A 12,504-nucleotide genomic window follows, 5' to 3' on the forward strand; every position below is an offset into this window, starting at 1 on the left:
AAAAAAAAAAAAGAACAAAATTCGTTGCTTTCTTTTGTTCACCCCATATGGTACTCTTCAAGGGTACCTGTGCGAAACAACTTTAATGTCTGTATTGCCTGGGTAGCGCAGACGCTGCTGGAAAATACACCTACCCAAAGGGCTGTCATAGCTTTATAATGTAGCAAAGGTGGAACAACAATTTTGAGTTTCTACATACACGGATACAAACTTGCACATGTGTTGTTCATGCATGTATATATATATGTCCCTGTCTGCGTTAGGAACTGAGAATACATCGCTCCTACCACTCATATCTACGTGACAGAAACGGTCTAACATGATGCAAATGGAATTGACGTGGAACCTTTTTTCTTCCCTTCGCAGGGATATGTACACACATATGCAAACCTACATGTACGTGCTATCGGCGTGCCGTCAAAATTGTTCACTCGGCATTACCTGCTAAGCAGGAACAACAACGTAAACAAAAAGGATCTATCATATGCATTTTCAAAGGGGCGAAAACATTTTCAGTGCCTTTACAAATGGAATAAAAAAAAAAAAAAAAAAAAAAAAAAAATATTGTAATTCCAAGATTTAAAATTTGCGAAGATGATGAAACGTATACAAGTAAATTAAAAATATTTGAGAAGCCCTCACATTACATCAGGTATGAACTTTATAAAGACCAAGTGACAGGGATCAAGTTAACAGACGGATCTATTATCCATTACGACCTATTAAAAGAAGACGAAATATTTCTTCAAAGTCTTAACTCTTCCATCAACATACAAGTGAATGATGAAGACTTTTGTAAGCTAATTGATAAATTTGAAAAACTAACAGGTTACTCAGAAAACAAAGAAGAAATAAACTTGAAGGATGCAATAAAAGCTGCTGCTGATTTGAGAATCACTCTTAAGAGTAACGTTGTAAAGGATATCCATACGTACTGGAAGAGTAAAAGAAAAAGATTAGGCAGACCACTGCTTCGAATGTTTTGGAACAGCTCTCAAAATATTTTGCCACACTATTCAGTCTTCAGATCGAGAGTGAAAGAAAAAATGACACTGCGGAAACACAAGAAAAAGAATAGCGAAATTATTTTGAAGATGCAGGAACTTATTGAAGATTTTAGAAGACTGGATCGAATATTACGCAAAATGAAGCAAAGGGATGAAAAGAAATTACTCCTCCTACAGTTGAACTCCATCCTTTTTGATCAGAGAAAAAATGAAATAAGGGACAAAACGTATGTCTGTCCTATGTGGAATTACTTTAAAGATTACAAAATGGAGAAAATTTACAAAAAGTTTAAGAAGGACAAATATTACAAGAGCTTGTACAGCGGCGCCAACACGGGCAGCCACCACAGGGGCAGTGGTCACCATGAGAGCGGTCACCATGAGAGCGGTCACCATGTGAGTGGGCACCATGTCAGCGGCCATCACTCCAAGAGTCATCACTCACATGACACGCACCACTCTCACCGCTCTCACCACGCACATAACAGATCGTGCGCCCACATCCACAAGGATTCCATCGTTAGCAGGAAAATTAACAAAAGAGCAAAGAGCCAAGGGCTATGCGAACAAATGAATGTGATCAAAATAAATAAAAGTGAATACAAAAACGTAGTCCTTGTTAAGAGGCGAGGCAGAAGCAACAGAATATGGATAGACCGAAAATTCGTCAACGACATGAATAAGGAAGATATTAATTACTGCGATTTATCCTACACCTTTAAGGACTTCGTGGAGGCCTCCGTCAATTTAGAAAAAAATTACGAAGAGGATTTAACCAATTACATCTCCGGAAGGCAGAAACATATACCCATCAAGTTGGGCATCAACAGTGGTGACATTAAAAATTTGGACTCCAACTTTTTTAGCAATCACAGGAATGGGGAGCAGAAAACTGGGGGTGACGGCGGGGGTGTAGTGGAGGTGGACACAGCAGCGATTAGTACCACTGCGATAGGGACATCTGCAGTCGGTGACAGAGAAGAGGGTGCCATCCTCGTGCAGGGGTCCGAAGAAATGAAAAAGGAAAAAAAAAAGAGGAAAAGAAGAAAAGACTCGAAAAATGTCGCACCGAGCACCTCGTACGACGCGACCAATGCATTTACTGCCCAACCAGTGGAAGACGAGTTAGCCGCATCGCAGAAATATGCTAACGCTACCACCAGCGTATTATCCGTGGAAGGAGGTAATAACAATCTTGACTACCCCTCAATCTATAACAACCAAAAGGAAGGCAAAAGATTTATTAATTTCATGCATAACAAAGGAGACGCAGAATTAATAGCAAGTAGCTCCCTGTGGGGAAAGTATAACACGAATACGAATGAAGCATTGAATGGGAAAACAAAACCCTATGACGATGAATCACCTTACCCACTGATAAGTCCTGCTAACGATAAGGTGGAGAATGCACTGAATGAATCGAAACTTATAACGAATGAAGATCCAAACAATAAAAATGAAAAATCAAATTCGGTTCACAGCACTGAACAGGCAAGTTACAGCAAAGCGCTTTTTCAATTTGATGATTTGGTTAATCCACAGCTCAATAGGGACAACTACATTTTTTGTTTGAGCAAATATGCATGTGTACAGAAACGAATTTTATTTTATCTCGAAAATGTACTTAATTTTGATAACTATAATTTTAAGAGCAAGAAAAGGGAAACCAACACCAGTGTTCCTCAGAGCACGTCCAAGTCTGCGCCACCGGTGGAGCTTGCCCCAGAGGGGGAAAACACGGACAAGGTGAAAGAGATGCAAGAGGTGCGAGAGGTGCGAGAAGCTCGTGAGGTAGTCGACTTGGTGGAGCTGGATGATAAGCCAAAAGAGGGAATCGAGGCCGGCGTACCTGACCCAGCTAACGTACTGCACATCGACACGCATAATTAGTAGTGTCAATTTTTGTATACGCCCGTGAAAAACGAGCTCGTTTGTGTGTGTTCGGGGATCGTACATATACCCACGGGGTTTGCCTAACCCATGTGAAAAGAACCAACGCGGAAGAAGTGTCCCAGTGAAGAATTTGCATAGCAGCAGGTGACTCCTTTCCCTCACGTCGCCCCTACTGTAAAATATCCCTCGTGTTATTTTCCATATGTGCATTATTCCCTGTTTTTCTGTAACCGTTGTTTTTTTTTTTTTTTTTGTTGGTGTCGTCATGGGCAGAAGGACACTACATATGCAATGCATGTGACGCTTTATCTGCGCATCGATTTGAACTCCCCTCTCAGTTCTAAAATTGACCATGAGTATATATCAGAGTGGAAAAAAAAAAAAAAAGTTTATGCCCCATACAGGAGCAATCTCCACATGTGCGTCCGTGCAGATGGTAGCTTTTGCAGGCATCACCAGTGCGATTGCTACTATGTCAGGTGTAGCACCTCTCTCAAAGCGCAAACATTTTTGTGTTCCCCCTACCCTATCGATTTTGTAACCACCCCTTTACTGAACTCATTTTAACATACCCGAAATTTTTTTTAAATGATGAAAGTGAATTATTGAATAGGCCAATTCGTTGTGCATACTTTAGGGCAGATCTGTTTTGAAAAATGGTCAGGCGACAGTGGCTACTAAGATGAATGCTCTAGAAAGTGTAATGGAGCTGTTCGTATTTTTTTTTTTTTTTTTTTTTTGTTTCGATAGGAATAAAAACTGCCTTTTTCAAATGCGCCCAACGGCAAAAAGCTTTTTTACATTTGAAGCTGTGCTAAAAAAGGTGGAGGGGCATCCCTGCGAACAAAATTAGTTGCGCCAAAAGAACAGTGCACATGGCTGCGATAAAAAAAGAGGCAAGCCTCCATACTATAGTGCGTCTGCAAATCGTTTCACCCAATTTGTTCCCTTTACGAAATATGAAAAAAACAGCGCATGGCCTCTAATTGCACGTTTAAGAGTAACCACACTGAATTACATAGCTGTATGAATTCCCAGATGAGCGCATGCGGCCCATGGGCTTGAAGGCCAGTGAGCAGGCCAAACGTTCGTAATAAGGTACCACCCAGAAAGGCAGCAAAATGGGGAAAGGGAAATTTGCTTCTTGGTATAAAAACTGCATAGGAAGTTGTACTGGCCATAACAGGGGGTAAAGTACTTCCTTGTGCTGTCCCCAACTTCCACCCCCTTTGTTTTTTTTTAGTATTCCTTTACGAATAAAAAAAAAAAAGAAAAATGAAAAAACCTTTTGTACCAAATTTGGGGAAAAAAAACGAACATGTAGAAACCTTGAGCAAAATCAGCTCCATGATAAATCATATGAAATTGATTGAAGATAATCTGAAAAATTTATTTTTATCGGAGGATGACCTGAATAGCCATGACGCCTTTTTGTTGGTACGTTCTCAAGTGCAGGTCACTCTGCACAGGTTTAGCGCAATCTTAGGGCCGTCCGGTTGTGAGGAGGACGGGGGAAAGGGCAAATCGGGGAAAGCAGTACACAATGTGTTAGTCCAGTGGGGGGTAACCTAACCGCCTTTGTGCCCAGTGTGTCCCCCCTGTGTTTGAAGAAAGTCTCGTCAAGCACATCTCTACTTGAGAGGCCCTCCTGTGTACACATGCTCTGATGGGGGCGTTCCGTTCGTTCATGCCCATCCAGAGGTCTCAACCAAATGGGGCAGTGCCCAATTTTGGAACACCGAAGCAGCGCATTGTACTTCACCTACGTGTGGACTCTGCCACCCGTCTGCGTTTCCCCTTGCCTGCATTTCCGCCTCGCTATGCACTCATGCTCCCCCCACACTGCTCGCAGTTTCGAGGAAAAGTCGCGAAGAGAATTGTCCACTACTCTAGCCTAGCTGCGGAATGCAAAGACAAGATCCTATGCGCCGAGGTGTCCGATGAGGACTTGGAGGACGTCAAGAACCAGTTCGAGTACCACCAAGGGAATGTGGAAAGGTAAGGCGAGGCGAAACTAGGAGCAAAACTAGAAGCGTAGCGACTATTTCTTTTATTTTATGGAGGGGCCGAACGCATCATTTGTGTCCTTTCCCGTGCTCACCCCATTTGTATATCATTCGCACCCCCCCTCCCTTTTCACCCAAGGTATAAGACAAAGCTGAGCATATGGTGGAACAAGAAGGGGAAAGACTACCACCGCCTATGCATGAATGAATTTCTGACCAAGCGTAAAAGGTACAGTGCATGTCTCTGCATAGGGATGAATCACATCCCACTCGATTTTACCATGAGAGTATGCACTTAGAGAGGCGGCATCCACGCGTGTGTGTCCCATATGGTACTTGTCCAACGGTATATAACTGCAAAAGGATTTTTTTGGCCACATTTATCCCCCACCTCCTCCCTCCTTGTAGTGACGACCATGGGACAGTGTCAGAGTCAGCAGAGAAAAAACAAACGGATGCAAATTTAAAAGACACGAAGCAAATGATGATTGAAGAAATTAACAGAATGAAGAGCGTCAGATCTGAGTTACTCGAATCGTCCCATAAATTGAGGAAGCAGGATCAAATATTTTACAGTAATAATACGACAATGGGAAAAAAAAAAAAAAAAAGAAAAAAAGAAAAGTGCATACAAAGATTCGCATTTGTGATACAGGTGCGAAGGGGTGTTTACACATGTGTCCGCCTCTTTTTTTTTTTTTCTTACCACCCCTGGCAGTGTTCGAGTCGAAGATAAAATCCAGCACTGAGCTGTTATTTTCCTTAAAAAAAAAGTAAGGCCCCCTTTTTTTTTTTAATGCCAAATGGATAAATTCCATATTGGAAAAGTATACCAGTACATATCAATTGGTTTTTCGTGTGTACATTTTTTTTTTTTTTCCCGTCCAGTAGACCCATTTTTCACTTTGTCATTGCATCCCACCCACCCCTTTTTGTCAGGGCCCAACACGACACACGTTATGTGTGGTATTCTTTTTTGTTTTTTCTGAGTGTGTGCTCCTATATAATCCTGCGAAGGCTGGGTATCATCTGGGCCCTCATAACGGTAATGAGTGTGACACCCGCGAAGGCACGGCGATGGTCCGAGCGTGTTCCCACCATGAGTAACGTGGCGTGAACTACGCCTAAGGAAGACAAACAAAACATTTAATGATGATCTTTCCCCCCTGTGCAGATCATCAAGTTGCTGCTATCACTGATTCTCTACTTGGTCAAATTCGCATTAAGCATGTTTCATTTTGTTAAAAAGGGTAATGATGAAAAGGGTATAATTGCGGTAGACGATTTGGGGAAAACCTTTGAGCCCATTCCAGTTACAACTGAGTTGTGAATTAGTATAAGGGAGGAAGCAAAATGCCACAGGGGATAAAAATGGGGCAGTTATGGAAGATGCGAAGTGGTACACTCAACAAGTGGTCAACGTAATGGATGAAAAGTCTTCCCAATTGGGAACAAAACAAGCACCATACACTCTGTGTCTGTGTACATATACGCGTTCATCACACAATTTGGAGCGGCACGTCCATGCCTTGCGGCGGGAGGAATGAAGGGTGAGTAGTATCTACCCAAATGTTGATAATTCCCCCACTTCTATTTTTTTTTTTTTTTTTTTTTTTTTTCAATGTGGTTATTTCAAAAGTGGAGCTACTTTTCTCCGTGTCCGCCTTCCGTGAGCTGCTCAACTATGAACGTGTCGAACGCGGCGTGACCGTGGGCAACAAAAAAACCGACTCTGCCGGAGTTGAAATAATTCTCACCTCGCAGAGAAAACAATTTGACACCATCTATGGACACGCTGAGGTTGCCCTGTTCTCCTGTATCTTGCACAAGCAAATGATGCCTTTGAAACGAATTGATGCTTTTTACATAAGCACTTTTTATGACCGATTCGATATTATTTTTTTTTTTCTTCAAAATGACTTCCCTATTAGTACTTGAAATTGTTAATGTATACATATTATCCCTGTTGTCATGTCTGAAGAGGAGTCCCACTTCTGTGTCATTTTCCAGTTTAATGTACGACGATATGATAATCGAGTTGCATAAGTTCTTTTTATAAATAAGTGATGAGTTTACCGATGCAGATTTGTAGTTGTTGCTAAATATTATTCTTTTAATCCCAAATTGGGATATCACTTTCCAGTTGTTTGAGGCCTCTGTACTATCGCTCATCCATTCGGTTAAGTTAAAATTTTTTTTTCTGTACTCTTCACATGAGTTGTGTATCATGTCTTTGGTGGAAGCGGGAGGGATGCTAACCCCCTTTGGATGTCCCAACATGTTCGCATCATTATAATACGAATTTGATTCTGGGGTAGGATAAACATCATCCATTATTTCTTCCTCCTTGAAATAGTCGTAGTCTTTGCTGCTATAAGGTATGGTGTACACACTCAGATCATCCTTACTCTCCCTATTGGAGAATCGATAAGAATTTGTCACTGATACGGTGGAGATGTTTTTCTTGTCTGGTATCACCAGGGTATGGTTTAGGAGATGTTCAAACTGGAGGGTTCCTGTAACGAAGTTTTTAAATTCTGCGGTCCCACTTTTGGTGAAAAGACCCACCGATCTGTTCTCACCATTTATTGTAGATTTTCCTGCACCCATGCCGCTTACCCCTCTATCGGCGAAATTTACCTCGATTACCTTTTTGTAGTTTAAGAAGACATTCATTTTTCCAGAAACAAATTCGCACGTCAGGGTGTTGAAGTCTTTTGCGTGCGCCTCCACTCCTTTGGACAGTATTCTTCAAAAATGCCACAATGCCGCAAGGGCGCGATGCGGAAAAGAAAAAAAAAAAAAAGAAAAGGAACAAATTACCAAATGATTAATGTGAACGGGTACAGGGCAGAATGGACCCCTCGCAAAAAAGGGAATAAGCGAAATAAAAGGTCAAAATGCAAAGCGGCTCCATGACCCATAAACAATTTCTTCTTCCACACTTACTTGCTGTTGAGGGAGCTGTTCACCTCTTCCACGGAGAGAACAGCCTGGTCATTCAAAAAGGACAACTGGACGAACCTAAAATTTTGAGCATCTACAAAATCGAAAACGATACCAGAAGCTGACTGATTTATTTTGGGTTCAAGGGAAGAAGCTTTTTGGAGAACCTCGACGTTGATGAACCCCTCAACAATTATGTGATGTCTTAGCAACAGAATTGATGATGGGTATTTAATGTTTGTCATTTCAATTGGTTGTACGATTGAAGTGTAATGCTTCCTTTTCTGGTACTTCCATAAGGATTTTATGTTTAGAAAGTCCACCTGCAGCCAGTACTTGGATATAGGATAATTAAACCTTTCCTTGAATGGGTCATATTTTTTAGCATCCATAATGAAGTACTCTAACTGGTCGATTCTATTTTCATATTCACTTAACATTTTCAATAGTGCATTTTTCGTTACTTGCAATGACGTGGACAAACTATACAGTTCCCTTTTTTGCTGTTCTTGTGTGTCTCCGACAAGACGCATGACGTCAATCAGTTCGTTCAGCTGATAATCCACTTCATTCGTGAGTTTGTCATTTTGCTTCAAGTGTAGAACCTGTTTGGAGGGGACCACATGGTTTACCGTGTTTTTGAGGTACTTTTTTTTATCACTGCAGATGAATGCCCATTCACGTACACACAGATTAGGGTCATAATTTGGGGGGAAAAAAGGGAAGAACTTGTTTGAGCAAACCTCAATGATATACACCGAGGGGGAAAAATTCACTGGGTTATATCCTTACCTGGGCTTCCACCTCGTTTTTGTAATTTTCTATCCTGTTCGTTAGGATCCGTTCATCGGGGGTCCTGCCTAACCAAGCTGATTCCCCCTTGACATTTCTCAAGGCTGATACTTTGGCGCTCTGTCTGAACAGCAAAGCGATGACAGTGACCACCGCCAGGATTTTCATGTTACGCCAGGAAAGTACAAGACACTGGAAAGGGACGACGACAACGGAGCAAGTTGTACACTTAGTAAAGAGGCAAATCGTCGAGGTGTGTTAAGGAGAAAATTGAAAAGTGGCTGAGGCAGCGAATTCTCAACGTGTCTGGACAAAAACAAAATTGACAAATGGGTCAAAAGGGGCCCACGCTGTTATGCCCACGCCAACAAGGGTGTGTGTGTGTGGGGACATTTTCTCATGTGCATAAAATAGCAATTGGGGAAGTTATTTTTTTTTTTTTTTGCGACACGCTTGAGCTGGATGATGTGTGTATGTGTACAAAGTGGAAAAGAACAAACAACTGAATTTATGTTGCCCGTTCGAAACCTATCTAAGCGTCTGCAAAGAATCGCTATACAACTCGGCATGAGAAGGGAGAGGCAGAAGTAGACAATTCCCTTTCGCATGTATATACACTGCGCGTGTATTACCCAAACGGTAATGTAAGAAAAAAAATGTGCGTTCGCGGAAGAGGAAAAGTTTAAAGAGCAACTGCCCAAAACGTGGGGCTCCCCCCTCTATTACAACATCCCCGTGTTATATTCACTAAAATGAAAATCTGAGGATAACCGTTCACTCCTTTTTCTGCATTATCAAATCTCCACTTGTGTCCCACAAGTGTACAAAAAAAAAAAAAAATCCTCCCCAGCTTGTCATTTTTGGGGGCACATTTAAAAGATTAAAATAGTCTGGAATTTATCTTACGCGGGTTAAAAAAGAAAAAGAAAAAAAAAAAAGTGGACATGCACACATGATGCGGATGCAAATATGACATGGTGTTCGTCATTTTAATAATTCTTTGGAAGGAAGTCAAATGGTATGTAAACATAATTTTATTTTATGGGATTGATTAATTTTGCTTTCTTTATAAGGGAATTAAAAAAAAAAAAAAAAAAAGCACAAAAATGGGCACACACATGATGAATGGGTTAGATTAGTGTGACACTGGATGGTATAGTGAGACACACTGGGCGGCATAAAGTGGCATTGGATGACACAACATCGCATAGCTAGCAGCTCGAATGGCGCAAACATGTACACTGCTATGCACACAAAGAGGGCATACACACACACACATACACACAATGCTCATTTGTATTATTTACTTGAAAAGGGGGGGGGGGGGAAGGGTCTAATTATACACATAAAAATAAGAGGCAAACATCAAAGTGGTAGTGTGTTTTGGCGCGGCGACGGGAGATCCAAGAGGACTCGATGTGACACGAAAATAAACTCATCGTTTAAAAAAAAAAAAAAAAAAAAAAAAAAATTGAAAGCCGCTCAAACGATTATACATAAAAGGACAGCATATACGGAAAGGTGGGAATATCCAAACGTGTTATATCGAACGGGTCGATGTTGCAAACGAGTTGTTCTTCCTTCCCCTCACATGTTGGCTTATTCGTCGCAGATGCTACTAGCAGAGTCGTACCAGTCATAGTCATTGTCGACGAAGTTTTGGAGGGAAGACAAATAAGAGGTTGTATCAAGTTTGCTTGTAAAATCATTGATTAATTTGTTAGATGCATTTTTCCATATTTTAAATAATTCTTTAAATTTTATTTGGAGGTTTTCTATACCTTGGTCAAAGTCAGAGCCAAGCGGTTTATCAGTGAGAGTAACTTTAGTTAACTCATCTGTAACTTTTTCTCCCCATCTGATTAAATTCTTTTTCATTTTAATTGATTGTGCCTTTGTAACACCGATATTAAGTTCATTAGGATGTATACCTCTTTGTAATGACCTTTCAATATAATCTTCATAATTTTTTAAAATTCGTACAATCAGATCTGTGGTAGACACTCCTTCTGTTCGTTTTGTAGCTCTGAATTTACCAGCCTTCTTCAACCACGCGTATATATCATCATTAGGTTCTTCAATACTACTCGATTTACCTTTTTTTTTTTTTTTTTTTTTTTGATTATTGGCATAGGGAATATCATCATGGGCGACAAAATCTATTTTATGCTCTTCCATAAACTCAGGAGTTATAACCCATGGGCAAGGAGATACGATTTCATCAACCCATCTTACGTGCTTCAACGTTTCAGTTCTCTCTTCTAACGTTTGGACAATCTGTCCTTTAAAAAGTTTTGTCTCATTGTCGCTAGTGACACCTACAATGAGGATTGTATTATCGAATAACTTTTTGGCTTGCTCCAGTTGCTTCATGTGCCCGAGGTGTAGCATATCGTACACACCGTCTGCATAAATTACAATTTTTTTCTTTTCCTTTGGCATGCCTTTGAGCAAATCATCCGCTTCATCCGTTTCGCCTGTTTTTTCCTGACTGGATTTGGTGCCCTCATCGGTAGCATCACTCTTTCTGTGCTTCCTGTTGGGAGACTCCGATGCGTCACTGCTTTCTGGCGTATGGCCCGTTCCAGCACTGGCGCTGCTATAACTACTGCTGTTGCTGCGGCTACGGATTCCTTCACTGCAGCTATAATGACATTCCTCTACAGAATTTTCCCCTTTACTCTCATTTGATAATTTATCCTTACTGGAATTATTTCTCCTTTTTATTTTCATGTTACTAGACTTCCTATCTCCTCCACAGTAATGATCTGAACAGCTATTATATTCGTCCTTATCGTAACTGCTACTTTTGTGTTCTCTGCAAGACCTCATTTCGGTCGAATTTTTTTTCACCACACCCTTGTCGGTTACTGCACCCATGGGAAAATCCCCTTCATCAATTATATCATGATAGGTCGTATTATTGTACAAATCGTGATCGCTGTTTTTCTTCACATTGCTTGTGTTTAGTAGATGATCATTTTGGTTCCCATTGAAATGGTTTGACTGAGGGCCATTCATCGTTTGTGCTTCACTGGAAAGTGATAGCAGTTCGTCTGGGCCCAACTTTTCGTTTTCATCACGTGTGTGTTTACTTTTGGCGCTATTCCCAATGGGCTCACCCCACCTGCGCCGCTCCTTCAAACAAGCCTCCAACTCAAAACACGTTTCATAATTATCTACATCGTTGTTATAAGATTCATTAGCAACTCTGCTAATTACACCCAACACTTTGGTTACGCCGCTACTATCATCATCCTCATCTGCAGAGTAATAATATTCATCAATATTGTTTATAGTGTTACTTAAACTTTTTCTTTTTTTTAAATCCTCTTTGACTGTCCTCAGAAAAAAATTGGAGTCGGACATGTACATGGCGCAGAGGTTGTCTTTTTTATTTCTTTTTCGAATAATTATAAACATAGGATCAAATGATTTTGCAAAATCTTTTAAAAGTTTTTCTGAATGCTGTCTCCACAGTTTGAATAATCCATGCACCTTGTCCCTTATTATGTCTATCCCTTGGTCAAAGTCAGAACCAAGCGGTTTATCAGTGAGAGTAACTTTAGTTAACTCATCTGTAACTTTTTCTCCCCACCTGATTAAATTCTTTTTCATTTTAATTGATTGTGCCTTTGTAACACCGATATTAAGTTCATTAGGATGTATACCTCTTTGTAATGACCTTTCAATATAATCTTCATAATTTTTTAAAATTCGTACAATCAGATCTGTGGTAGACACTCCTTCTGTTCGTTTTGTAGCTCTGAATTTACCAGCCTTCTTCAACCACGCGTATATATCATCATTAGGTTCTTCAATACTACTCGATTTACCTTTTTTTTTTTTTTTTTTTTTTT

The 12,504-nt window shown here is 40.5% G+C and overlaps 4 protein-coding genes across 4 annotated transcripts in view; 2 read left to right on the plus strand and 2 right to left on the minus strand.

The window, feature by feature from the left end:
• AK88_02152 (uncharacterized protein) overlaps window positions 1–2,897 on the plus strand; it is a gene marked incomplete at both ends in the record, with an annotated part of 5,053 nt that extends 2,156 nt beyond the window's left edge. Inside the window, one exon of the mRNA XM_012479786.1 lies at window positions 595–2,897. Coding sequence (XP_012335209.1) covers window positions 595–2,897 — 2,303 coding nt within the window. The remainder of the gene's footprint in view (window positions 1–594) is intronic.
• A 1,278-nt stretch (window positions 2,898–4,175) lies between these two features.
• Window positions 4,176–6,236, plus strand: AK88_02153 (uncharacterized protein; the record flags this gene model as incomplete). The annotated part of the gene is made up of 7 exons (XM_012479787.1): window positions 4,176–4,337; window positions 4,753–4,898; window positions 5,046–5,135; window positions 5,315–5,481; window positions 5,625–5,679; window positions 5,846–5,951; window positions 6,081–6,236. The coding sequence occupies 7 exons, from the start codon at window positions 4,176–4,178 to the stop codon at window positions 6,234–6,236; spliced, it is 882 nt and encodes a 293-aa protein (XP_012335210.1).
• Window positions 6,237–6,550: 314 nt separating this feature from the next.
• Window positions 6,551–8,812, minus strand: AK88_02154 (uncharacterized protein; the record flags this gene model as incomplete). The annotated part of the gene is made up of 3 exons (XM_012479788.1): window positions 6,551–7,655; window positions 7,856–8,442; window positions 8,645–8,812. The coding sequence occupies 3 exons, from the start codon at window positions 8,810–8,812 to the stop codon at window positions 6,551–6,553; spliced, it is 1,860 nt and encodes a 619-aa protein (XP_012335211.1).
• Window positions 8,813–10,243: 1,431 nt separating this feature from the next.
• AK88_02155 (choline-phosphate cytidylyltransferase) overlaps window positions 10,244–12,504 on the minus strand; it is a gene marked incomplete at both ends in the record, with an annotated part of 5,802 nt that continues 3,541 nt past the window's right edge. The window contains one exon of the mRNA XM_012479789.1: window positions 10,244–12,410. Coding sequence (XP_012335212.1) covers window positions 10,244–12,410 — 2,167 coding nt within the window. The remainder of the gene's footprint in view (window positions 12,411–12,504) is intronic.

This window comes from Plasmodium fragile (assembly GCF_000956335.1).
Source record: "Plasmodium fragile strain nilgiri unplaced genomic scaffold supercont1.20, whole genome shotgun sequence".
NCBI lineage: Eukaryota > Apicomplexa > Aconoidasida > Haemosporida > Plasmodiidae > Plasmodium > Plasmodium fragile.